We start from the raw sequence: 27,802 nt of genomic DNA on the forward strand, positions 1-27,802 counted from the left end.
GAAAACGAGTCTCTTCTTTTAAAACAGACTTTTATTTTTGGAGACAAAACGTAAAACATTTCTTTTACACATCTTGAATAAACGAATCAGTCCTCTGCTTTACTGCAGCCTAACCACACAATACTTGGCAAACACCATAAAATGGCAGTAAAAGGGTCGGATTCATCAGCCATTATGTGGACACAATAACAAATAGATGAGTCTTTTCTTCATTAAATGGCTTACACAACAAAATTAACAGCTATACAAAGATAGTGTTACAGTGGATTGTGAAAAATACGCTATGCTCTGGTTTTTTAGAAGGTATTGTATTGCTCACTACAGACTACTAAGACAATCTGTCTTGTTAGTGAGGTGGACAATGTGTATGTGGTCAATACTGTTGAAGCCTGAATGCATGCACCCCACTGAACACCTAACCTGGCTGTCAGCTGCCTGCAGCTCTGCACTGTGGTCTGGGATCCTTGATGGGGGGTGTCTGGAAGCTGAAATATTTAACAGCTTGACACGTAGCCTGGCGCAGTGTGACTCATGTCAGACACTGTAGCAATAAAGGGACCTTCAACTACCTTGCTGAGTTGTGGGTATATGGAGATCGAAGTGGAGACTGACGGGCACCGGCGCCTTGATAATGGTAATGGCTTTTGATTCCTATTTATTTTATCTCACTTCACTCCTACCTCACTTCAGTTACATTACCAGGAACCAAAATCCCATCCCTCATCAGATTCCTTCTGGACTGAAGAGTGCATTATGCAAGACGAAAAATCCATTAAAAATCCATTACAGTTTCACAGAGAAGACTTACAGTTACTTTTAATACAGAGTCATGACATTCACCAGAACTTTAAACGCAAGAGCTGTCTATAAAATGATCCAAGTCCCAGTTATAAAATACCAACTTAACTCAATCTGAGTATATCACGGTGCTCTAAGCTTGCAAACCAGTGGTGTGCTCTTCAAATCCAAGTGATTAGTTATGTCTCATTATGCATCCCACTGTCGCTAAGGGCAAAGATGCGAGTCCAGCCCAAACCTTAACCACATCAAAGTTTCACCTAACCCCAACAATCTGTAATCATAACAAACCTAAACATAACTATTTTTAATTTTGTCATGCCTAAAGCCAAACTTTGTGGTTTAGCAGACCAATTGCAGCAGTTCTATCCTTAACTCCAGTAGGACCCATAATTTTCTGCCAGTAGCGCGCAACATGCGGGCAGAGGGTGTGGCAACAATTAAAACGTATTCTTTTAGTGCCTCACACTGCAAAAATAATGCACCTTACAAAAGTGCTTCTATACTGACACAAAGCTCCACAATAATGGGAGAAAAAAGGTTTTATATCAAAGGTCATACAAAGAACTATTTAAACAACTGACTGTCACCTCAAGTGGTTCCCAGCATCCTATCAGTCTGCGCATATGGGAACAGAAGATTTTACAATCCTAAACTGTACCTGATAACACTAAATAGACTGAGTGGAGAAAAAAAAATGCTTCGATGATGAGTACTTTAAACAAACAAACGAGAAGGAGAGTGGGCGATTCAAACGAGACCAGTTTAAAAAAAGAAAAAAGAAATTTAAAATAGCGTCACACTTAGTGATCTGTCCTTAGTCCAACACTTCTGGCACTCTCACAAAAACTGTTAAACTGCATTCAAATAAAGCTCCCCCCAGAAAAAACCCCAACTCATATCCAAGCAGCTCTGTAACAGCAATAGGTAAAATGATCTAATTACTCGCTTTCCTTTATGTACAGTCAATACTCATTCTTGAATTTATCAAGTTTTATCTCACATTTTATGCACAACATTTAATTTCTCATCACGCTCGGCAATGACGAAGCAACAACGCTGTCTGCTGTCTTTTTCTTGCTGAATGCTTCCTCAGCCTTTACCTTTTCCAAAAAACTCACAACACATAAAGGTCAAAGCTCATCAAGACTTAGGTCAGATCCCAAATCTGCATTCACATCATCTTCAAGATCATCATCACCATCATTATCATCGTTGTCATCACCATCCACATCTGATCCAGGACCAGCAAAGTCACTCCGCCTGGACTGAATACTCAGACGTGCTCTGGGCTTCTGATGAAGAGCTGGCAGACATAAGGAGCAAAGAAGAGCGGTTAATTTTGTGTACGCGAGTACCGCATTGCTGTGGTACCATCTGGGATTGGGTTGGAAAAGATTCAAATGTTTTCCCTTAACAACTATGCACTGGCACGAGTGCGTGTGCAAGTGTGTGCAGATACAATTGTCAAATTATCCTGGCTTCGTGGTCCCAAATCACTCTGGGAAACATTTAGAGCAGTGATGGTAATCTCTTCCGGGAACGTCAACCCTCTGTTACAGTAAGTCTGAGGGCAAGCAGTGCATGAGCTCACACAGGCACACAGAGTACTAAATTTCCCAGAGAAATGACCGGCTTTGCAGAGACCGTTGGAGAGGAAATGAGAGCTTTAGTGTTTTTTCTCCAGACGGAAGAACACAGAAGGACACCAGCCTCCTGACAGTGACATGCTACACTCACTATCACCAGCAAATTATACAATCCTGTATATTTTATATCTAATTTCAAGTTTTTTGTTTGGTCATGTAATTTTTTTAAAACTACTGTTTTTTGTGTGCAACTCTTCACTGGTCATGGTTCATGTAAGATGAAGTTACAAAAGGATATGGTTAGCTTAGCATAAAGACTGTTAATGAGGTGACCACAAGCGTTGTTGTATCCCAATAATACATTTTTCCTTTAACATTAACATGCTTACAGTTAATCCCTACAAAATCATCTACCAATATCAACTACCTGTAGTTTTACAATACATCAAACTAGATTGTAAAATAACAATGAAATATCATCTTCAAGATCTTGGCAGAACTCATCTCTAGCAAATCCTCTGAGAGTAGAAGAGCAAGGATATTCTCCAGGACAGACACTGTAGTGGTATTAAGGTTTTCTTTTAACTCTTGGAAAGAAACCTAAAAGCATATTTTATTTCCTGACATGTCAATCTATTGCTTTAAAGTCCTTTTCAGGCATGGTCCAACTTCAATTCCAAAAAAAGTTGGCACACTGTACTATGTAAAGAAAAACAGATCAATGATTTACAAATCTCATAAACACATATTTTATTTACAATAGAACATAAAAAACATATCACATGTTTAAAACTTTGATATTTTCCGTTCAAAATATTAGCTAATTTTGAATTTGATGGTAGAAATACATGTGAAAAATGTTGGGACATGGGCAAGAAAGGGGGTGGGGGGGGGGGGGGGGGGGCGTGGCGTGTATGGACTAAAAAAGAAATTAGAAGTAAATTTTATAACTAGTTAGGTTAACTGGCAACAGGTCAGTAATATTAGGGGCAATCGTGGCTCAAGAGTTGGGAGTTCGCCTTGTAATCGGAAGGTTGCCGGTTCGAGCCCTCGGTCGTTGTGTCCTTGGGCAAGACACTTCACCTGTTGCCTACTGGTGGTGGTCAGAGGGCCTGGTGGCGCCAGTGTCCGGCAGCCTCACCTCTGTCAGTGCGACCCAGGGTGGCTGTGGCTACAATGTAGCTTGCCATCACCAGTGTGTGAATGTGTGTGTGAATGGGTGGATGACTGGTTGTGTAAAGCGCTTTGGGGTCCTTAGGGACTAGAAAAGTGCTATACAAATACAGGCCATTTACCATTATCATATAAAAGAGCATCTTAGATGGTCAGTTTCTCAGGAGTAAAGATCGACAAAAAAACTGTCTACAAATTATGAAACAATTTAATATTCCTCAATGTAAAATATCAAGGACTGCCTCATCTACAGTACACAATATTATCAACAGATTCACAGAATCTGGAGAAATCTTTGTGCGCATGGAAAAAGGCAGAAAATCAATATTGAAAGTCCATGATCTATGGGCTCTCAGCTGGCACTGAATTAAAATTGGCCATGATTCTGTCATGAACTTCCCCATGCCATCCATAAAAGCAGGTCAAAGAGAAGAAACCATATCATGTGAACATGATCTAGGAACACTACCTTATTCTCTGGGCCAAAGCTCATGGAAAATGGACGGAGGCAAAATGGAAAATTATTCTATTGCCACATAAATCCAAATTTGAAATTCTTTTGGGAAAGGACGGATGCCAGGACCATCTCGCTTGTTATCAGCGCTCATGTTGCATCTCTGACTGGTGCATTACCGCCTATGCCACTGGCACTATGCAACATCAATACTCAAAGGTATATACAGGTTTGGAGCATCATGAAATGAAAAATACAACAAAGAAGAGCCCGGACTATTATCAGACAAGAACGAGGCAACATTCCTCTCCTCAGTTCCCAGATGTTTATGGACTGTTGGTAAAAGCAGAGGAGAAATGATGCCATCAAATTCAAAATGACCCTTTTTTTTCCTCTTAAAATGCTACATTTTCTCAGTTTAACCATTTGATGTTTTCCAAGTTTTACTGTGAATAACACATGGGTTTATGAGATTTGCAAATCATTGCATTCAGTTTTTCCCCCACATTTTCACACAATGTCCCAATTTTTTTGGAATTGGGGTTATTTATTGCTGCCTATTAAAGTGTATTTACGAAGTCTTTCAGGTATAGGCTATATTTATGTTATATCCCTTATCGCTTCAGAGCAGACATACACACCACAGCAACAAAGCAATATTTGCCATATATACAAAAAAAATTAAGCAAATATTAGGGGTGCAACGATACACAAAATTCACGGTTCGGTTCGGTTCTTTGGTGTCACGGTTCGATATTTTTTCGATACAAAAAAAATGTTCATGCCTTTTTAATTTGTCATTTATTAAAATTATAAATATATATTTTAACTCAAAAGTAGGCCTACAGTTTTTAAATTTAACCCTAACCCTAGTGCGTGTTTTTTATTTTGACAGCGAATGCGCACCTGCGGACCACTTATGTGCAGCCCTGGTTATTTAGCTCGTCATATTGCAGCCACAGAAATTATTTTGTCCATGAAACCATAAAGCTGCACTTTCTTTTTGCCTTATAGTCTGATTTGTCATAACTTCTCCGTTTTGTGGTAAGCTTTTCTTTGGCTGTCACTTCTTCACCCTGACCTGTCTTATTTGGCTCAGCAGAACTAAAATATATATCTGTCTGTGAAGGTTCTCAGTCATCCAGGTCATCGTAGTCAAATATATATCCTGCTGCTTTTACACACGCACTCACATAAGCTCAGCGATTCTCTGCGCGATCAACCTCTCACATGTTTAAGCTGCGGGAGATTTCACTTGTCATGTTTGCATAGTAAGCTAACAATTAATAAGACGATGTCAGAGGAATTGGTGCGCAAATTATCATCACTCACAGATCAGTGCTGTTGCTCTCTATACACAGTTCGAGCGATTGCAAAGTGAAAGCAAAAAAACAAGCGCAAATTCAAACGCGATTTCAATATGTCACATATTGACAGTGGCTCACCCAATGACATAATTACCCAGCTACATTTCCGAAAGAATGCAAAAGCATTGACATATATTTTTCCTTATAGGCCGAATGGCAGGGCAGAGATAGATTTTGGTACCCCGACTGAAAAAAATCGCTAGCCCCGGACGTTGGGCTAGCGATATTGCGAGCCCTGTATCTGATTGAGGAATCACTCATCTTTGGAAAAGAGAGTTTATTACAGAGAAATGTCTCTTTCCAAAATAAAAGCTATACTATCCGCTTCTTCTGGGCTATATTCTCAGCAGCATATTAAACAGCTGTCTAAATGACTCGGCTAAAGTTAGTAGCATGCTTGCTTGTTTTTTTTCTGCTTCCACTTGTCTTTGCACTAGGATGATGTCGGCGTAAATGTGCAGTCATATTCGTTGTGTTCCCACTAGTGCTTTCAGGTTAATCTCGTTGAAATGACCTTAACGCCACAACACGGCAAATCTCCGTTAACGAGCTAACTGCGCTAACACACTAGTTCCCACCCATGTAATTGAGCATTGCATGGCACATCCAACATACTGTTTTACTTTAGTCCATGACTCGCTTACCTTCAGGGTCATACGTCACATGAAAACCAAAATAATTCCAAACGCCAGATCTGAATGAGGGTGGGGGAGGTCCATGTTGTAAGGAGAGCTTAACTTCTGTCTCGCTAGCTTGCCCTGCGCTCTTCCTTCTGATGATGCTGTCTGTGTTGAGCGCTCAGTGAATCTGCGTTCAACACAGACAGCATCGTCAGAAGGAAAGTTGATAAAATAAATTACAAATGTTGTATTGTTCGATATATATGCATACCGAACCGAAAGCACTGTATCGAACGGTTCAATATCGATACGAATATCGTTGCACCCCTAGCAAATATATAGTTCAACCATATTTGTGAAGTTTTGTGTGTGTCTGCGTGTGTGTTTTGGGGGGGGGGGGGGGGAGAGACTTCTCTTTGGGGAAAATACACCATATATAAATGTATTTGTGAATTAGAAACAGAATTGCTGACAAAAACTGCATTATGCATGCTACATAAAAAAAAAAAACCTGGTGTTTAGGCCAGTGTGGTGGGCAACTCACAAAGATGTGCATTGTCAGTGATTATCTGTTGATATGACTGTGTGCAGTTCAGACTTGTATTGACAATTATACCAAAACAAGGTCCAAACCAGTAAGACTGCAGCTCTGACTTCAACAGATCACATGATTTAGGTATACTGTCAGATCAATGGAACGGAGTCATGTCTGAACAGGGCTTATTTCACTGTAAGCTGTAGTGTACTCTCTGCACTGAGTCACACCTACTGGGTTGAATAAGACTGACGGTTGAGCCAGATGTGTGGGAGAGTGGCGGGAGAGGGAATGACTACGTAGTCTCATCTTGTTAAAACCGCCATCAGGTCGTGCACATCTGCTTTCCTTTTCTGCTTTTCCAACGTTTTATGTTGATGTGACAGGTGGTTTAACTGTCAGAACATGTCTTTGTGCTGTATTTGCACCAAAGGTTGATTTGCAAGAATACTATCATGCACACATGTGGTATTGCTGTGACTTTGGGTGCACTAGGCCCTTACCAGGGTCTTCCAGCCACGAGAGATCATCTGAGCTGATCTCCGCCAGGCTCGGGGTCAGGCTAAGGTCTTCTGAGTCAGAGTCCGCCTCTTCAACTTTAACCACTCTCTTATGGCTGTGAGAGAGTGGGAGTGGTGATGCCCCTAGATCAAACAGCAAAAAAAACCCCAAACATGGTTTATTATGCTGTGCATCTGTGTTCAACAGAAACAGAAAGGATGGCACTTACTCGATGTGTGGGCTGAAGGCAGAAGTGATGTTGGTTCACATCCTCGGAAAACAAGACTTCTGACCTCATCCTTCAGTTCTGACACAGTTGATCTGGTGTAAGTGATTTATAGTAACATATGTAGTACAAGACAAGAAAAAAAAAAAAAAAAAAAAACTAGATACACACAGACTATACATGGTTACACATATACCTGATCTGGCGAACCTCTTGCTGTGTGTGAGAATACTGTAAGACTGTCTTTGTCAGATCAGTGTTGTGAATTCTGTAGCTGTCTGTCAGCTCCTCCAGAGTCTGAATAAATCACACAGAGAAAGATTAAGCATCTGAAAGAATCAAAACCACAAACCCACAAGAAAACACTGGCTGTGAGTTACAATGTGTACCTTGCAGCTGTGTTCGTACAGTCTCCTGGTCTCACTGGCCTGTGCCTGCTGGAGAAACATGTCCTCCTCCTGCCTCCCTGTCAAGGGTAAAAGAAAGAGCAGATGTTCCAAGCAAGATGGTTCTTGCTTTTCCTTTGTAGACCAACAGTGGAAAAGGACATGTGCAGTCTCGCTGAATGAATGCAAGGAATCTGTGTGTGTGTGTGTGTGTGTGTGAGAGAGAGACTCACTTAGCCGTGTTTTTAGTTGGTCCAATTCTCTGCGCAGCTGTTCCAGCTCCTCTCGGCGGAGCTTTGAGCTAAAACTGGGAAAAAGAGAAAGTAAATGACACTCACACAACTCTGTAATAGCCATCTCTTATTAAGAGATGTAAACATTTTAATGTCAATTTAGGGTTGGACCTATCATCATTTCAGTCTCCAGTCACCTCCCCCAGCTTCACCCCTAATGCACCTCTCCTCCAGGTTGCCTAGCGACGTGGCTCGGGTGATGTGTCCCCTTAGACTGTTCAGTTCACGTCCAACTTCCCTTCTCCACTGCTCCATCCTTCTCTCTGCTCCTGGGCTTTGTCCTCTCCTCCATTCCTCCCTTTGTCTATCCCTCTCTCTCAACTCCTCATGCAGCCTGTGAACCTCGTCTGGAAAAGATAGATAGATATCTAGGACCAGCTGATTTTTTTTCTACTTTACAGCTCCTTCCATTACCCTTGCACACAAACCAGAATAATTCATCAATATCTTTAATTATGAATGAATCCATTAAGGCTGAATACACTTAGCAGTTTTCCCAGGCTGTAGAGAGAAAGGGTGGATAGTGAGTAGAGAAAATAGAGGCGGGCCAATAACAAATAAAGTTTGCTAGGACTCATCTCTTTCAAGCGGTGCTGTAAGTGCTGATGGCTCACAAAATTGAGACCATATTTTCCTGTAAATCCACTTGCTTCCTGTAGCTGCAAGTGTTTAGCTATTGTCTAACTTTTTCTGCATCTCTCCTGAGACAGCTATGTTAGAGTAGAGTGGAAGTGGGTCAAACTGTATTTAATGTAAACTAAAACTTTAAGCACCTCCAAGTTTTTTAGGAAAAGCATATTATGCTTTTCCTAATTTCTGTCAGTTATATAATGTTACAGAAGCTGATCATCATATTAAATGTGGTCAAAATGTCAAATAATGTCATTATGTCTACAAAGTAATCTGTGTGAGTCATAATCTTAGACTTCAGCTACACCGTCTGAGTGTTGTTGTTTTTTCCAATATGTACATATAGAGAATGTAAAAGAGAACTGACTACATAAACCTGCAGGGATGTTGCTGTGCCAGTAAGAACTGTTTGCTGCAAATCATCTGCTAGCAGTATCAAGTGCCTACTAAACCACAAAAAGGAAGCACAACCTGAGAGGACGTTTTAACAGGTAAAGGGAGACAATAACAGGAAGCTGGAGGGGAAACTACCATGCAGCAACATCAAAGATATGTGTGGGAGAATGAACACCATGACTGGCTTCAAGAGGAAGAGCAGCCAGCCCCTAGGACATAGCATACGAGTTTAACCTGTTTTATAACTGGTTTGAACATGGCACTCTGCCACTTCTGCCGGTCCAGCATCTCCAGCACCATCCTCACTAAGCACACTACAGCTGCAGCATCTTCTACACCAGCTTCTCCTCAGCTGTTCTTTACAGTGAATGAGGTGAAAGCAGAGCGGAGGAGGCTGCACTCTAGGAAAGCAGCTGTGGTAAGTCCCAGGCTATTTAAAGACTGTATCTCAGATGGCAGCGCCTCTGCACACTATCTTCAACCTTAGTTCAGAAGAGTTCCAACCGTGTGCCAGTGCTCAAGGCAGCTGACCGTGATCAACAACTACAGACCATTTACCCCCACTTCCCATATCATGAAGACAATGCAGAGGCTACTCTTTCCCTTTCTGACACCATAAGTCGAGCATGCACTGGAGCCTTTATAGTTTGGATAACAGGGTAACACTAGACTTATTTCTTTTGGACAAGCCTGGTGGCAACATGCGGTTTATCTTTTCTTATTTTTCTAGAGTGTTTAAAACTCTTAAACCTCAGATTTTGAGAAACAAGCTTGAGAAGGTGAGGTGGATTCTACCTTCACCTCGTGGATACATAACTAATTAATGAGCCAACCACAGTTTGTTAAACTGGATATATCCAGTGGATATATGAACATAAATGCCTTAGGATAGGTAAAAACGGTAAAATTCAAGGATTGTTTGTACAGTAATCTGAAGCTCATCACATGTAATGTCTAAAATGGAGAAGAGCAACACAAAAACTATGTGGTAACAACTAATTTACATTAAAATGCTACATGCTTTGGGCGCATTGTTTGTGACCTGACACCTCAGTTTGGATGATGACTCTCAACACTTCTGAATCTGGTAACAGTTCATTTCTTGTAGAGATGGACCGATCCGATATTACGTATCGGTCCAATACTGACCTAAATTACTGGATCGGATATCGGAGAGAAATAAAAAATGTAATCCGATCCATTAAATATCAAAAATCACCTCACAAAACTTGCGACATGGCGTAACTCGGCTCATAACCGTAGCACGTCGGAGCAGAATGCATCATGTGACAGAGCGGCTATGGCGTGTGGGACCTGTCGGCGGTCTGGTTTGGAGCCTCGCTACCAAACCGGCATTTCAGAGAGAAGTAAAGCAAGTGTGTAAGTTCATCTCTGAATGTTTGTAAAGCATTCCAGCGTTAAGCTTAACAACCGATATATGGAGCGACTGCCTCTTCTCTCTCCCTCCCTCTCCTGCTGCTACTTCAATCGTGAAACTGATTAATGATCAGCTGATCGGCTTTTCTGTCGCGAGTCCGTCTCTCTTGTTTGTTTATTGCCCACTTTGCGCCAGAAAGAGGAAACCAGCTGCTGAACAACAGCAGCACGTTTAAGCTTGATAATCTGTTGTCAGAATTTATTTAATATTACTTTCTACACCAGGATCCTTTTCTACGTAGCTGACGGCTGGTAACTGTGCAGGGGCGGATCTAGCAAAGTTTAGCCATATCGGTATCGGCCGATATCCAAATTTATGATATCGGTATCGGACATAAAAAAGTGGTATCGTGCCATCTCTAATTTCTTGTAGTTGACAAAGTGGAGTGAGATGTGTTTATGAGAAAATTAATATGACACAGTAACGGTTACCTTGAAGCACCTGAATGTGACATTGCTGAGAGTGCTTCTCCCTTTCCAAATCATGGAGCCTCTGGGTGAGGGAATCAATCGCCTTTAAAAGATTTTGGGAAGAGAAAATGAGTCACTGCTCAAATCAAACAATCTGTTAAATACCATAAATATATTGCTATTTAGTTCTCAGTGTTAAACAAATAAACACACCTTGCTCTGTATCTGGAGCTGTGACTGGACAGAAGCCAAGTCTGCCCACTGCACACCAGGACTGAAAGTTGGGGAAGTCTGTCGGAGAAGTGGTGCTCGAGGAGGAAGAGCAGGGGGGTCTGAATCTGAATCACAACCTCTCTCGCGCACTGGAAACAAATCTGAAAAGGAAGAGTGGAAATCACTTAGATGGTTCAAACAACTGTTGCGCCTACAGTATTTAGTTAACTCTGAAAGAAAGGAAGTCAACTTAACATAAACAATGACAAGTTAAGGGTAATTTCCCCTTCTAGTCATATTGAGAAATTTAAAATGCTACGCTCACCTTCGCCTCCTTTGAAGAATTTCCCCGTTGGCGTCAACCTCTCCTGTTAGAGACAGAAGTTTTGGTTTGTTTTTTTTACATTCAAAGAGTACTTCCCAAAGTCTTCTATCTACGCTATCTTAATTTAAATCACTTTAATAGAGCACTGCTGCCATCTACAGATCGCTATGGGAACTGATCACAAGGGATCAGAGAAGGTTCTCCTGTGGTCAATGCCAGAGCTTATCAAACAACAGGGTGCAGACAAGCATGTGAAATATATAAAATAAAATGACGTTTTTAACAAGTTTTGCAGATGCTACTGTGCTTTAATATGCACCTTTATTTATGTAAATATCAACACCCAGCCTTTTTTTTTTTTTTTTTATTGTCAGCGATTGATGAACGTTGTGTGATGTGAACTTTGTTTTGGCTTCACAGAAGTACTGTTCAGAGTGATGCAGAAAAAAAACCTGCCTCAGTATGAATCAACACGTACAAATAGAAGTATTTAAATGTACTCACCCTCATCTTTGCAACACTGCCATCTGCTACAGACAGAATAGAGCTCAGCTGATTGTCCCAGTTCATGTCTCATTCGAACTAGAAAGAGAATTCAAAAAGGGAAGTTGTCAAATTCAAATATTTATTATTATTGTCGCTTAACTGATTATTGATCCACGAGGAGCATCATCTGACACGAAGCTTTCTGCCCTGACATAGGTTAAAGCTACATCAAAAACCACTAGACCACAATGACACAACCTTAGACACGTGTTATTCCTGGTAGGCGAGGTATCAGCTGCGTTAAGAGCTTACACTTTGAGGGGGATTAAATTACAGCAGCCCTGTGCATTTGCACGTTTTTAGTTACAGCGATCAGCTGCTTCACAGGAAAATGTAACATGGGATGTCACGATATGACAGCGTATTAGCTCATTTTCAGATTACAAAGAGAGCAGGAGTTTTCCAAACAGGCCTGTTGGGAATGACTACAAACGTAAACACAACTGGTTCACATGCAGTTAAAATAAAAAGTCTTATTACCTGACTTAGCTGAAGTTTGTGCATTTTTCTAACATTTCTGGCTACTTTATAGATAAAAAAAATTCTAAGGGGATGATCATCAACATCAAAAAGGCCAGATGAGTGGATTTGGGCATCTGACAAGGATGCCTCCTAACTGAGGTGTTAGGTCATGTTCACCAGGAGGAGGCCCCAGCACACAAACACTCTGGTGTCCCCCTATACATGCCGGATGAGGTGGGCAGAGAGAGGGGTTTGGGCTTCTCTTCGAATCCTGTCAATGGGACTCAGACCCAGAAAAGTGGCAGAAAATGGATGGATGGATGGATGGAGAGACAAATAAAAAAATTTTTATTACATTTTCCTACGCTAATTATTGTTAATAATTCACGAGAAGGAAGATGGATATTCTCTCATAGTAAAGCAGTAGATATGAGAATATTTCCTCAATTCTCTGAGGTATAAGTCACTTTAATTTCTGGAAAAAGACGAAAAACGTGCAATTATCTTTTTTTTTGGTTTGTTTTTCAGTCCATGAATCACAAGTCCGACACATTCAATTAACCTTTCTGCACCTGGGACCACAGGTGATCAGGAGATGCCACAAATGTCCTTATGACAAAATGATGAATCCGGGATTCAATTTCAGGTATTTCATTACTGCTACAGTGCTAATTATAATTACAGGGGTTGCACACAGGTTAATCAGCGTCGTTCCCCCTATATTATGTTTCGCCCACGCCACGGTTTGTAGGTCGATAAAGTAATGGGCCTATTAAACTGATCTGCAGGTCCGCTAGGAACTAGAGAGCATATCGCTGTCCGGCTGCTAGGAACAGAAGCTTGAAAGAGAAGCTTTGGGCAGAGCAAGCATTTCCTAACATAGACAAAATGCACAGCACACAAACATGTTGAGACACATCAACTGATAAAGGCCAAGTTTTACAGTTAATACCGCTAACGTTAGACGTTAGCCGTGATTTGCGACATTTTTTTTTCTCTCGGGTTTTTATTCGTGTAGCCAGGAAAAAAAAATTTCCGACTCTAAAACAGTAAATAGAGTTAACTTTATTGTTTCTAATGCTGTCTCTGAAACATTATTAAGAAAATAAGCATATTTTCCTACCGCTAATCGAGATACTCACAGAAAACCTTCCGACTCCACTTTTAAATCCAGGAGCCCATAACAATAACGTGATTGCGTATGACGTAAGGCACATGCCTTCTGGGTTTTGTAGTCAAAAGGTCCGTAATTATTTTTAGCCTCAAAATTACAGAGATATCCTCGATGTACACTCACTTAGTAAAATACACTGCATTCTAAACGTATTCTAGTTAGCAAAAAACAAACAAACAAAAAACTGTTCAAATATACCCCGAAGCTAAGATTTTTCATCGAGGACGTTGATTGGCCAAAGAACACCATGTCCCACAATGCAAAGCTCAATGTTGACATGCAACAATGGCGGCTTCCAATGTAAGCGTGGAAAGTGTAAGACGACTGTTAAACGACAGTTTAACAAATCTGGGATTTGAAGTTTACCCGTTAAAGGTATAATGAATTGTATAGTTTTATATTGAAAAGTATGAAAAAATCATTCTGATCGTAGAACTATTTCTTTTATATTTCCCAGTTAAATATTTACGTTTAAATATGAATTGTTAAACATGCTACAACAAGTAAAAATAGCGATAGATGGTTGAATACTGCATGTTTACTGACGTATTACTGGTTCTTGCCTTTAAGGGAATGTGTCATTGTCATTCTTTTCTGTTCTTTTATTATTTTATTTTCTGTTATTTTATTGAATTGAAATTTTCAGCCAAATCAGATGATTTGTGATGGAGTAACCTGCACATATTTGGTTCTTACTCCCTAACATGTCCCTCTGTTTGCAGATTGGCTGGTACAACTCTGTGCTACCTCCCACCCTGCACCTGTCATATCCAGATGATACCCTGGCTGTGGTGGTGCTCAGCACTCCCGCCATGTTTGAAGAGGCCTTTCTGCCTTTCCTCGAGCAGAGGTGCTACCAGGGGCTTAATGACCCCATAGACCAGTGTGTTAGACAATGCATCACCTCTGCTGTCTCTCAGGTGAGGATGGAGGAGTGGTGACCAGGGTTATTTTAGTTAAACTAATTAAAAAGTAAAACTAAATTTTGAAAATGTAGTAATAATAATAATGATAATAATAGTAGCAGTAATAATAATAACAAATATACAGGAAATATTTCTAGTTTTAGTCATTTTTTTTTTTATTAATGAGAAGCCAACATGAGAAGCCACTGAGGTCTGTACTACAATACAATCCAGTTAATTTTAAGGCTAACTCTTACCAGGGTAAATGGTAACATATACCATAGGCCTAACTCCTTTGAAGCCGATTATGTTTCAAATTAGAGATCAACAGGGACAAAATTACCACCTACTGATCAATCAGTTGACTGGAAAATAGCACTTCTGGAAGATCCCTCAGGCTGTTGGCGGGTCTGAAGCTTTTCAGTAGCGTCTACACTCATACCACTGATTTGTCTGCAGCTGCCAGCACACTTATCCATGTCTGTGATTTGTCAGATGCTGGCAGTACCACTCCTTTCATGTGAACATGCTCGTAGCTGGATTGATAAACCCTGAGTTAATTTTTGAGTTGATAAGCGGCTTCGTGCGACCGCTCAGTCTGATCGCCACTGTTAGGTTAAGTGGGTCCAGACAACGGAAAGATACCCTGGGTATGCTGAACTTTCTTTGTAGTGTAGAGCTCAGATGCACATGTGTATTGAAAACAGGACGTCTATGTTTGCGTAGTTGTGTTCCAAAATCATACTGTTTTTAAATCTTTCTCCTTCCCTCTGAAAAATGCCACTTATTTCTGAATAAAGGAAAACCTAAAAGTAGCACTGAAACTGATCAAAAATTAAACTAAAACTAAAGCGAATACACTAAAAATGGTTAAAAATACTTGGCTATAATAATGGTGGTAGTGATTGCAAAAATCAGTTTCAGTGGTTCACTTCATTTAATTTCAATCTGCAGTTCATTCACTGTTAGTGACCTAATTATAATTCTTCTCAAACGCCTGCATTCTTTTGTCTGTATTCATTTTCACTATGACTGACTTTTTCCAGCATCCTAAGGCCTGTATTACAAAGTGAGTTCAACTTACAGTATACCTCAATGGGTATTTCCACTGGGAAAATACAAAGGCTTTAAATGCTATTGAAAAACTTTAGACCCTCCTATTCCCCATACACAGAAGTCTCAGGTGTCTTCCAAGTATTGTAATGCTATTTTCCTGAGATCTGATTAGTCAGAAGGCGGTGATTTTATACCTATTGATTTTGATTTTAATCTGGGGTTAACCCTAAAGTTACCTGGCTAGATGAAATCCTGCCTTGGAGTGCAGGTTTCTGCTGAAGGCCAGTCTTGTATAGCGCTGCTATTTTGAGACAGTATTCAAATTCTAGACACTTATTTAACCACATGTATTCCTTCTTTTTGACATTTTTTAGCTTGGCTAATATAATTAGCTTTTCTTTAATTATCAAAGAGCCTTTGCAGAAGTGCTGGCTTCTGAAAATGGGGCTCTCCATGCAGTTTTGTTATTTCCAATATTTCTAATTAACTTCACGTTGGATTAAATGAAAAAATAAAATACTCACATACTAAACGTCTAAGTCACTCCTTCATTTTTGTTGTTTCTCATTAAATTTTTCTATATGTTCAGTCTCAGTTAGTTTCCAGGCAGTCATTGAAGTCACTTAGCTTAGACTGGCTGTACTTGACATGAGAAGTCGCGTGTTTGATGAGCCCCCTGGATTATTGAACAAGGCTGTGCAATCAGGGTAATACCTATAAATCTAAAGAGATGTCATCCACTAAGGATGTGCCTTGTGTCACCCTGTTTCTTATCAGATTCACTGAAATTTAATAGGTTATGGTGGAAGCTTGTTTCTGCCACTGCAAAAAGGCCACCCTTTTCCTGACCTGCAGATCCTTTTTTGCCATCTATAACTCACATTTTCTGTCATTATCACATTTTGAGTCAAGTATCTTGAAATGTCTCCTTACGAACTCACACCTCTGAGAGAGTAACTCAAAGTTGAGAAAAATAACCCAAAATTTTCACATACTTCTGGTGACTTATGGATGAAAAAAAACACAACTTTTTTTCAGTGCTGAATCAAGCTTCCATACTATGATCTGTCTCTGCACCGTGTTTACTAAAAACTGATGTGACTTTTTTTGTTTTGTTTTGCACGACTGAACAATGCTGATTTATTAGACCACCTGTCATAAAAACAAGAAAACAAAATACTTTAGAAACCTCTCAAAAACTTGTTTAAATTAAAAATTGCATTGTTATTTATTGGACAAATAACAAAGTCAGAAATGAATCATAACATTAATGGTAACATTCAGTGACCAAAATGTAATTTTTGATTTCATTCAAAATAACCATAATTTAGCATCTTATTCAAAAATGTATATTTTTAGTTATATTTTAGAATTGAAAATATAATTTTGATTAAGGCGCTTGTGCATACTGGTATATCAACTGTTATGGAAATATAAAAAATATTTTGTAATAACCAGTGCTGCTAATTTAGGGCACTTGTAACTTAAACCTTACATTGTATGAGTGAGCTTACAGTTTGCGTGTGCATACAGTTTAAACACAGTGTAAAGGTTACTGGAAGCCTATAGCACATGAAACTTTATGGGAAAGCCTCTGACAGTCTCACAGCATCATCATGCTGGCTAACTCTATTTAGATTGCAACTATAATCATATTCATGAACTTTTTCTCACGTTTAAACATATTTCTTACTTGATCCTGCCCTGCAGTGTTTTCCAGGAGAGAAGGTGGATGTGAGGTACGACTATGAGCTACTGCCCAGCAGGAAGCCCAAGTTCTTGGCCCAGACTGCAGCTCATGTATCGGGAGCAGCTTTTTACTACCAAAAGGCTGATGTGACGGAGCAGCCCTGGGCTGAAAAAGTAATCACATTCTTGTTTGCTCCCTTGGCACATTTTTTAAAGGCAGTCTTTACCTTTCTTGTGTGCTGTGATCCTTTGATCCTTTTGCTTTCAGAAAATGTTTGGAGTGTGTGTGCATCCGCGGTTTGGGGGCTGGTTTGCCATCCGAGCTCTGTTGGTGTTTGGAGATGTCACGGTGGGCTCTGAGCTGGTGCAGCCTGTTCCTCCTGACTGTGTGCCATCCAGAGAGGGCAGGATAAAGCTGCTGGAGGCTTTTAACTTTCACTGGCAGGTAACATCTTTTAGTCATAAAACCTGCATCACACACAAACTGTAGATAGACACCAACAACTGTTTTGTGCTCTGTGATGGAGGTTTTGTTCTCTGAGAAGAATTGACTGCGCTGTAGGGGTGATGTGGAAAAGGACCCATGTTGTTGTCCTGTTTCCTATTTCATGACGCTAAAAATTGACAAATTTGGCAAATTTCATATCATTGGTTAGTTTTTGAAGCTGCATTTTACTTTTCCAATCTTTGGGAAGTTTCAGTATGTCAGATTAATGTATAACTGAATTTTTCCACCATTCTGCCTCATCAGGATTGGAGCTACCGAAACATTATCAGTCCAATCCAGACCTACTCTCAGAAACAGAGGGACTACTTCTCCACCCCTCCTGCCCAGCGTGTGGCTCTGCTCAGGGCTTGGGGCTATCTGCCAAGTGACAATAATCAACCTGAACCCACCTCGGACACACAGAGTCAAGAAATTGGACATGGGTGAATTGTGGAAGCACCGCCTGTCCTTTCTGAATTCAAACCTCTGCTGTATCTAGAACTTAAATGAAGTCTTGGTTGAACACCTTTTTAATCAAACAGCTTCTTATTGAGACCAAACCTGGGATTTTAATGTAGGCTTGGCTTTTTGGTGAAAGCTGCTTTTTCAGGGTTGAAAATGTGTTTGATTCTTTGTTTTGTTTTTTTCTTAAAAGTTTAACACTACTGGAAATATCAGTAACATATCAGCTTCCTCTACGTCTTGTATTATTAGGTAATAGCTGATATTATTGAGTGGATGTTTGCTGAGTAGTATTCTGTTCAGGAAAGCAGAGTTTGCAGTCTGATGTGCTTTTGCATAGTAATGCACTTTAGTTTTTGTTGTGTCCTATCGGGAAAATAGAGAATGTGTGTGTCCAAGTAGCAACAGGAAGGTTTTGCTTCACATTTTGAATGACTCAAGTTGAAAATTGAGTTAAGCCATGTGTCATCAGCATGTTTAATCTGCATGCAAGTGCCTTGATTTAAAAAAAGAACACTATTGTTTTTCTGTATAATGTTTTTATTTGATTTAACAGTGAAGCAATAAAAGTTGAGACTAAATGGCAACATCGCTTTAGTCTGTGAGCAGTATGACTCAAAAAATTATAGTTGCTTGAATATTACTTTTTTTTTTGTCCAGAGATGAGACTTAACCCAACAAACTGAGAAATATCTGAAGGATTCTTTAACAATGCTAATTCTTGTGTTATGTCTTTCTCTATGTTCTTTTCATGCTTGCGTGGATTCCCTGTGGATACTAAAGCCTCCTCTCACAGTCCAAAGAGATGCGTGGGGTTAGTGTAATGGAACTCTAAACTGGCCCTAGGTGTGAATGTGAGCATGAATGGTTGTCTGTTTCTGTTTTAGCCCTGTGACAGACTGGTGATGTCAGCTGGGATCGTCACCAGCCTCACACGACCCTGAATTCTGAATTGCATAAGCAGAAGACAACGTATTGATGATATATGACAATATATTCCTTCTGGATCCAAGAAGGATGTAAACCTGTATATATGCCATCCATGCATGCAGTCTTTGTGCAGGGCTTTGAGAAAAATATTGATCACATCTGTAATTTTTTCCAGAACAGTGTACTTGTTACAGGACTTTTTCTTTAAGTTTATAGTTCAAACTGAATGAACCTACTTGCAGAAAATCAACGCTGAATATTGCAGCACAAAGTCAGAAATTATTATTTTGTTAAAACAAACAAACAAACAAAAAAGTCCATCCAGTTATCTGTCTCCAGTATTCATTCCCTCCATTGTTTTGTCCTTGTCTCTAGTTTACCTGACACTCAGCTGATGCATTATAGATGTGAGCAGCCTCTGCCCACCTGCCTGGTGACAGACTGACTACCTTTAACTGTGACTAACCTCGGTGACGTTGAGTGAGCACCCAGCATGCTACTGTGATCCCGAGAATTCTCACTTTGTCAGGTTTATCTGCTCCTGTCTGTTTATTTTTAAGAGAAATGAGTACAACAGGATCTAATGTGCACTGAGGGGTTAACTGCATCTGTACGGGTTCAGTCCAGGTCACGTTTACACTTACGCCTCTAGGTGTCGCTGTTGTCGTGAGGCTGAGGGTTTGCGCTGCTGTTTCTGAAGCATCTGCAAATGTTCAGCACTTCATAAAGTCAAGTACTGACTGCAGATAACCTGCCTCAGATTATGAAGTATACATTTGCACACAGCTCAGTGAATCTCAGACAACTCTTTCACTCTTAGTTAAACGGCTGTACTCTCTGCTATGTTTTACTTTCAATTTTGGTGACTTTTTTACTCCACTGAGCCCTCTATTGCTTAATTTCCTCTTTAATGCTCAATCCAACACCCCATCCCTGACTCCTTTACTCTCCTTTGCTCTTATTGCCTCTCTCTCCTCACCCCTTTCTCCCGCCTGTGCTATTCTGTCTATCTGTGTACTGAATCAGCATTTCAGAGCAGTATGCCGCAGGCCTGCAGAGAGCCAGACCATGGAGTTAATTATACTCCCACAGATACTCCATCGCTCCTCTTTCCCCCACCACTGTTACTCCATCCCATCCCACCTCACTCTCCCCTTTTCTTGCTTTCTCTGTGTCATTTTTTTTTAGGAGGGGTCTTCATTTCTCAGCCCAACATACTGTGAGCTTCTAACATTTGATTTTCTGAATTCTGAATTTGATCAAGAAGACAAGTTACTGTTAAAGTTAGTGAAGCAAAGTTATGTAACTTATCTTTGGCTGTACTGAAGTGAGGCAAATTCTGCATGCTACATTTGCAGATGCAGATGTTTAGCACGGGTGATATATTTGGCACAAATTTACACACCAAGAACTGAAGCAAGCACAGAAATCATTAGCAGAATGATGCTTTTCTAGCATATTTTCTCTTCTTTCCTTCCATCTTTGGTTAGTTCTGAATAGTCATTCTGATGAGGTGCAGGGGTAATTTTCTTTGTGAAAAAAAATGGGAGAAGCCAACTCTCGGGTTTCTGAGTCCTTAGAGGTGAGTAGTATGCCTCACCTCTCTGCAGCTGGCAAAAAACACATATATGGAGCAGAGCATGTCTGAAATGAAGCAAAAAGACAAGCAAGCGGGATGTAGGGAGATACTCCTGATGATCAAGCTCTCCCTTCGTGTCTGTTCAGTATCCTGCAGGAAAGCACATTGCAGATCGTGTTGGCAGGCAGAACTGCAGGCAGAACTGCACCAGCAGGTTCTCATGCTTCCAGTGTTTTTGCAGAACTACACAGGCAGTTTTTGGACTTTCACTGAGTTTAACAGATTTGATTGTTGGAAACAGTAAAATGGTTTAAAAAAAAAAACCAACCCTTTTCATGATTCACAACAACACGAACAAAAACCATCAACAAGAACATGAAGCACCCAGATTCTCAGATCTGTCATAGTTTTCTAAATAGTTCAAAAATAAAATAAGTTATGAATATATCTGCAAGGAGGAATGATGCTAAAAGTATACTGGATGCTGCTCCTCTAAAATCCAAAGATGGAAAAACAACTCTGGGCTGTAATTTAATGTGTTTGCTGCACAAATTATCTGAATCTCAGATAGTTTTGGGCAGAGATGAAAAAGAGGAGGAAAAAATGAGTGGTGTTTCATGAGTTGTGGATCAGTGAAGCAGTGTTATCCGCCCACAGACATAAGCTAACAAGAGGAGAGGGGAAAGGGCAGCAGAGTACCAGCAACAGAGGAGGAACTGAAAGCCGAGTGGGGGGAGGAAAGGACCGGCATCTAGAGAATTTAGTGGAATTTTGAATTTAATGTTTATTATGCTATTCTGAAACTGAGAAAGAAAAGGGAGAATTTAACACTGACCATTTAAATAACCGAGGTTGAAGTTTATGAGAAAAGGGGAGGATCCTAATTATAACTCTTCTCCATTTCCTGCACATCCCATATTTGCTTATTCTGACGAAATAGTCTCACTTTATTCCTCAAAAGGTCTGCCTCTCTTTAAACCACACTGCCTCGGTGTGTATCTGTGTGTTTTAGGAGGTTTAAAATTTTTAAAACCGCCTCCTTATCACTTTCTTGGCTTAGCATAATTAACTAGTCTTTTGCATCAGAATTCTCCCTGCAGCCAGTTGGTTATTTAGCTGTGCCTGTGCAGTCCAATGGTTGTGGACAGGGAGTGGTCAGCAGGGGAAGAAGGGAATACTGAGAGAGAAAGCGAGTGGAGGTGGGTAAGTGGAGAACTGCCCAATTGTCTTATCAGACACCACCTGCAATAGACTAGAAATCCACCCTCTTTACACAACAAAAAATAAAATAAGCACAAGTACTATTTAAAACATCAATAAATCAGGTGCATTGCATCATTAGCAAACCTGCTCAATTCCCCCAGCTGTAAAAGTGCAGTGAACATCTCAGTGTGTACATTTAGTTTGTCAGAAAGGGAGAATTTGGCTGATCTGTCTGTGTGCAAACTCTTCATTTGTGCTAAATGCCATCGGGTTGCTTGCACATGTACTTAAGTATTGCCATCATTTATTTTTATGTAAATCCAAGTATATGCAAACTTAAAAAAACAACAACAACAACAACTAAGATTTATTGAATGTGAGGCTAAAGATATTGCAACGGCAATATTTCTGTTTCTTTTGGACAACAACATAACAACGTTCACCTGACACCGCATCATCTCCACAATAACCGAGCCATCACGCAACAGGGTGGCAGGCAGACAGCAGAGGATTAGCTCGAGCTAAGACTCCCCTTACATAATCCACATTTTTAGATTAACTTCATTTCCTTGAGACAGTGATATATTTCAGCCTTTGAACCATAAAAGAGGAATGCAGCCTCACAAAAAAAAGAAGCAGAAAACGAAACGGAGGGTGGTTGTCATTTACAATATAAAATACTCTCCTGTGTCTACTGAGATGGAACGTTTATGCTGTTGTGGAGTACACACAGCAGTGCTTCAGTTCTGGGAGTAAAAGAGGCCTTTATAAATCTTGGATGAACCTGCTTTGGTTACTAGCAACAGTTATGGAAAAAAAAACTGGAGATAAAATTTAGTGGCACAGGAGCAGAGATAAAATAGAAAGACTCAGTAATGCCTGTTATGCTTCAGCCCAAAAACAGCTATCGTGAGCCATCAGCATGAACTGCTGCTCATACCAGATCGAGTCTGCAGCAAAAACCCTAAATGTGTTTTTAAGTGAGAGAAAGAAATGAGAGCATCTTATTGGTTATGGATTCGACATTTACAGAATGAGGAGCGAGCTACTATTTATTGTCCTTGTCTTATAGTTCTGCTTTAAGGTCAGAGTCGGGGCTTTTTTAAACTCTTCATATCAAGCCAGCGAAGATGAAGTCAAAGCCATTATTTCCTATTTTCCTTATATGGAGATGACCTGCTGAAACTCAAACCGATCATCAGAATGGGGAAGAAATGTAATTAAGGTGACTTTGAACATGACATGGTTGGTGGAAAATGGCACCAAACCAGGAGAAAGGTGTCTGAAAATCCAAATAATACTTCACATCCATGAACAAGAGCAGTGATTGATTCCTCTTTTGTGGTGAGGAAAGTTATACTGCACCCATTTTTACCCCTCAACCGTAAATATCTGATGCTGTTGTCATACCACTGGGCGGGTGGGAGGGCAGGGTAGACACCCAAATTTGTGAATGCAATAATTCGGGAACGAGACAATGTAGGATTTTGAAATTCATAGTATAGGTGCAATCTCAGATGAGTTCAAATCCTGGTGACCTCAACCTCAAGGTCAAGATCAGAGGTCAAGTTTTCTGAAGGAAGAAGTAGGATTTTCTCCATACGCACGTCTACTAGGAGTCTGAGGAGTGGAGTTGGCAACCACCAGTACTTTTTCGATTCGTGGTGGGGAGTGTTCTCGCTCCTTTCTCCTCGCTTTCTATTGTTTGATTGCAGTGAGCTCCATGCTTCATATGCTTGGTCTGCTGCTCTCTACCAGTGTTGGTCAAGTTACTTGAAAAAAGTAATCAGTAACTAATTACTGATTACTTCCCAAAAAAGTAATCCCGTTACTTTACTGATTAACTTAATTAATAACTGATTAAGTAATTAGTTACTTAGTTACTTTTTAAAGCATGATTTATCCCCCAAATAGGTAATAAAGTGATAGATCTTTCAGCCCAATTCTACTTCTTCTGCATAATCAATCATATAAAATGTAATCAATTGAAAAAGTCTCTTTTTAAAACTTGTTTTATTAGTTTTAATCTTTTAACTTTATGCATCAAGCAAACATTAAATTATATGCAACATTCTCTGACTGGAAGAAATTTGTTTAACATTTAAACCTATTTTCTGCATATACCAGCATATAAAATAAAATAGTTTTTTGTGTTTACACTCACTCTGTCAAATAGATGCACATAAAACACAGCAGAAAATAAATAAAATCAAAGAATCAGCGGTCCTGTTGCTCTATTTTCACCTGTATAGCAGGAGTGGGGCAGGTGGAGGTTTGCCCTGGTGCAGGTGTGCCGCAGCAGTACGGCAGTTTCTCTGTTTTGGAATGTGGTTTTGGAATTTCACATTCCAGCGGCAGCTTATTTGGTGCTTGCTCGGACGTTTAGGGTTCCCACGCATTGATCAGTGGACGCTAATGTTTTTGTCACTTTTTACGTAATCAAACTCAAAGTAAGGTTAGTACTTCCACGCGTTAAACGCTGCACGTCATACTCGCTGCCGCACTCGTTATATTATCCATTTTTGATCTGCACACAGCTGTTGCCACGAACGTCGCGCTCGTCATTGTCATGAGACACTCTCGCAAAAAAAAATCACGGTTTTAGTAACGCAGTAACGCAGCGTGCTTACGGGAAAGTAACAGTAATTTAATTACCGTTTTTGCAATAGTAATCCCTTACTTTACTCTTTACTCGAAAAAAGTAATCGGATTACAGTAACTGCCCATCTCTGCTCTCTACTAATGCTCTCATACACATATGTGTTTATCAGCTAATTTATAGCTATGCATTAAGCGTTACATCACAGCTGCTGATGAACTCTAAATCTGCCACGTATGAGTAAGGCCTCTTAATGCGTTTCTCTGAAACACAAGGAGAAACAATTACATCATTCACCTCAGCTTTGCCTTTCACTTTTCCTCTTCTTCTGTTCTCTCTTTCTACATGCGTGAAGGATTTTTTGAAGGAGGTAGAACTGTAGAGAAAATAGTTTGATCATCTTTCTGCGGTGTCCTCCTGTGTCCTCCCAGTTTGTCGTATTGGATGGGACTCATTCATAATTATCATTAACTGTTTTGAATCGGCAGAAGGAACATTTTTCTAGTTCTAAAGTGTACGTAATAGACTTTTTGCAACAATACTGGACCTAAAATGTATTATGCCAGTCACCTGCAAACAAAAAGAAAAGCCTGTGTGGAGTTTGATTGTGCACAAGTGTTTTAACCTAGAAGTAAAACTTGATAAACCACAGAAATATTGTCCTAAAGCATTAGGTGGTACAATCACATGTTTATATTTATATTTAACATCCACTTTGCTAAATCTGGTGTTTTGCATTCAACATGATATATGGGAATTAGGAGTATGCGTATGTGCCTGTGCATTGTGATTTATTTTTATGTAAATGAGCTCCATTCTGAAGCAGCATTGCTTCTGCACTGTATGGCTGCAATCCAGCATAATTAAATTGATTTTCATGCATATGCACAAAGCAAAATCCTGTTCAGTGTTTGTCCTTAAAGTCAGAACAGGGCTGATGTGGAGCTTCTGGGGATTGGTGACTTAGTCTGATTAGTTGTGTGGTGTCAGTGAGCCAATGATCACCTCTAAGTAAAATATCCCCAGTAATGGAGATGTTCGCTGGTCAAATCTTATTCAAGCCAAATGCTTAAATATTCACAGGCTGATGTGGAACTTCATCTGCACCCACTGAGAAGGCAAGAAGAGGCTGCAGGCTTTGCTTTCAAGCTCTTGAGTACTCAGCGCACCTGTCGTTCGCCATTCAGCGTCAATAAGTGTAATGGGAGAACAGCTGAATTCATTAGGCTCAGATTGACCTGCTATGACGAGCAATTTAGTTTCAAACACAGTTAGGCACCTGCGGGAGAGAGGAAATTAGCAATTTAAATAGGGACGATTATAGGCCAGGCCACTGTGTGCGTGTATGTCCTTGTGTGTAGCCAGACACACAGGCATCTCCACTCTACTCACTTACTTGAGTAACACATCGTCGAGGTTTATACCATCTGAAATATTGACACAGCATAATGCTCTCCTCCCACGCCTCAATGCACTTTTTATAAATAGAGTGCCTGTGCTGAACGCAGCTGGAGAGCACTTCTGAGAGTGCTTGAATCTGACACAACACAGAGAAACCACTCTGCCTACTCCTACATTTAGCTGGCAGGCCTTGCAAAGTAGTTACCAGTTTGAGCATTTAAATTACAGATGACTTTGATGTGAAAGTTACAGAAAATGAGTTTTAAAGTTATGGATACAGTGTCAGCTTATGCTAGAGTTTGTACAAGATGCTTACTTGATCATTTAGTAACTTGATTATTTATTTAGTAACTTGATTGGGTGGGTTGTCTAGTGGATTTTATTAAACTATTTCTAGCAATGTTAGTGGAGCGACTGGAAGTGATTATACTGTATTTGAACAGAGTGACCATTTAAATCACTTCATGGAAACACTCATACACAGTTAATTCAGTTTGGGGATCTCCCGTCAACATGCAGACCAGAAAATCATCCAATTGGACCATGACCTTCAGATGAGAGGACAATGTACACACATTCATGGTTTCCAGAAGATAAATTCTGTATTCTTCAGTTATCTCTTGACTTTTCCTCCACTGAGGACTTTCTTACAGCCAAGAAAGCACTGATCACTGCGTGGCCAGGCGAGAATGATCATGTTTTACACGTTGGAAATGTTTTGAGATGTTTAAAGTGTAAAATTAACCTCACTGACTAAATTTTTTGTTACTATTACAATATTAGCTGTGTTTTTAGTCTCTTTCAGCAGTCTAATGCACCCTGCCACAAATCAAAAATGATTCAGGAACAGTGTTGGTCAAGTTACTTGAAAAAGTAATCAGTAACTAATTACTGATTAGTAACTAATTACTGATTACTTCCCCCAAAAAGTAATCCTGTTACTTTACTGATTACTCATTTTCAAAAGTAATTAATACTTAGTTACTTAGTTACTGAGTTACTTTTTAAAAACACGATTTACAACCTGAATCGGTAATAAAGCGATAGATCTTTCAGCCCAATTCTACTTTATCTGCATAATCCATCATACAAAATGTAATCAAATGGAAAAGTCTCTTTTTAAAACTTGTTTTATCAGTTTTAATCTTTTAACTTTATGCATCAAGCAAAAATGTAATTATATGCAACATTCTCTGACTTGAATAAAGTAGTTTAACATTTAAACCTATTTTCTACACATTCCAGCACATAAAATAAAATATTTTTTGTGTTTACACTCACTCTGTCAAATAGATGCACATAAAACACAGCAGAAAATAAATAACATCAAAGACTAGCGGTCCTTTTGCTCTATTTTCACCTATAAAGCAGGAGTGGCGTAGGCGGAGGTTTGCCCTGGTGCAGGTGTGCCGCAGTTGAAGAATCCGCGAGTTTCTCTCTGAATTTCACGTTACGTCGTTGCGCACTCGGTGCTTGCTCGGAAGTTAAGGGGTTTTTTTCGCTGTAAAAAGAAGTTTTCTTCCCACGCAGTGATCAACGGACGCTAATGTTTTTGTCACTTTTTATGGAATCAAACTCAAAGTAAGGTCAGTACTTCCACGCTTTAAACGCTGCACGCTCATACTCTCTCCCGCACTCGATATATTATCCATTGTTGATCTGCACACAGCTGTTGTCACGAACGTCGCGCTCGCTTACGTCATTGTCATGAGACATTCTCGCAAGAAAATCACAGTTTTAGTAACGCAGTAACGCAGCGTGCTTACGGTAAAGTAACAGTAATCTAATTACCGTTTTTGCAATAGTAATCCCTTACTTTACTCGTTACTCGAAAAAAAGTAATCAGATTACAGTAACGCGTTACAAGTAACACGCTACTGCCCATCTCTGTTCAGGAATAACTGAGGAGCACAAGAACGAGTTCGAGGTGTTGACTCGGACTCCAAATTCCCCAT

The 27,802-nt window shown here is 39.9% G+C and overlaps 3 protein-coding genes across 4 annotated transcripts in view; 2 read left to right on the forward strand and 1 right to left on the reverse strand.

The window, feature by feature from the left end:
• Positions 1-27,802, forward strand: part of LOC147301134 (cytochrome P450 2J6-like) — a 147,699-nt gene that overhangs the window by 99,166 nt on the left and 20,731 nt on the right. The gene's annotated exons all lie outside the window — the stretch shown is intronic.
• On the reverse strand, positions 14-13,751 carry LOC147301141 (uncharacterized). Of its 2 annotated transcripts, none has more exons than XM_086282995.1 (12): positions 13,486-13,751; positions 11,859-11,936; positions 11,355-11,397; positions 11,030-11,190; positions 10,838-10,919; positions 8,106-8,289; positions 7,883-7,956; positions 7,653-7,729; positions 7,460-7,560; positions 7,267-7,358; positions 7,040-7,180; positions 14-2,104 (listed from the first exon to the last, which is right to left on the reverse strand). In XM_086282995.1, the coding sequence occupies exons 2-12, from the start codon at positions 11,922-11,924 to the stop codon at positions 1,932-1,934; spliced, it is 1,194 nt and encodes a 397-aa protein (XP_086139121.1). In that variant the 5' UTR covers positions 11,925-11,936; positions 13,486-13,751; the 3' UTR covers positions 14-1,931. The 2 variants fall into 2 exon arrangements, with proteins under 2 accessions (XP_086139121.1, XP_086139120.1); XM_086282994.1 differs by having other exon boundaries at positions 13,505-13,750.
• mmachc (metabolism of cobalamin associated C) lies at positions 13,396-18,722 on the forward strand. The gene is made up of 5 exons (XM_086282996.1): positions 13,396-13,911; positions 14,259-14,456; positions 17,208-17,360; positions 17,455-17,631; positions 17,938-18,722. The coding sequence occupies exons 1-5, from the start codon at positions 13,822-13,824 to the stop codon at positions 18,118-18,120; spliced, it is 801 nt and encodes a 266-aa protein (XP_086139122.1). The 5' UTR covers positions 13,396-13,821; the 3' UTR covers positions 18,121-18,722.

This window comes from Aulonocara sp. 'chitande type north' Nkhata Bay, linkage group LG23 (assembly GCF_057382095.1).
Source record: "Aulonocara sp. 'chitande type north' Nkhata Bay isolate Kocher_YH1m ecotype deep benthic linkage group LG23, A_spYH_male_GT1.1, whole genome shotgun sequence".
In the NCBI taxonomy this organism is placed as follows: Eukaryota; Metazoa; Chordata; class Actinopteri; order Cichliformes; family Cichlidae; genus Aulonocara; species Aulonocara sp. 'chitande type north' Nkhata Bay.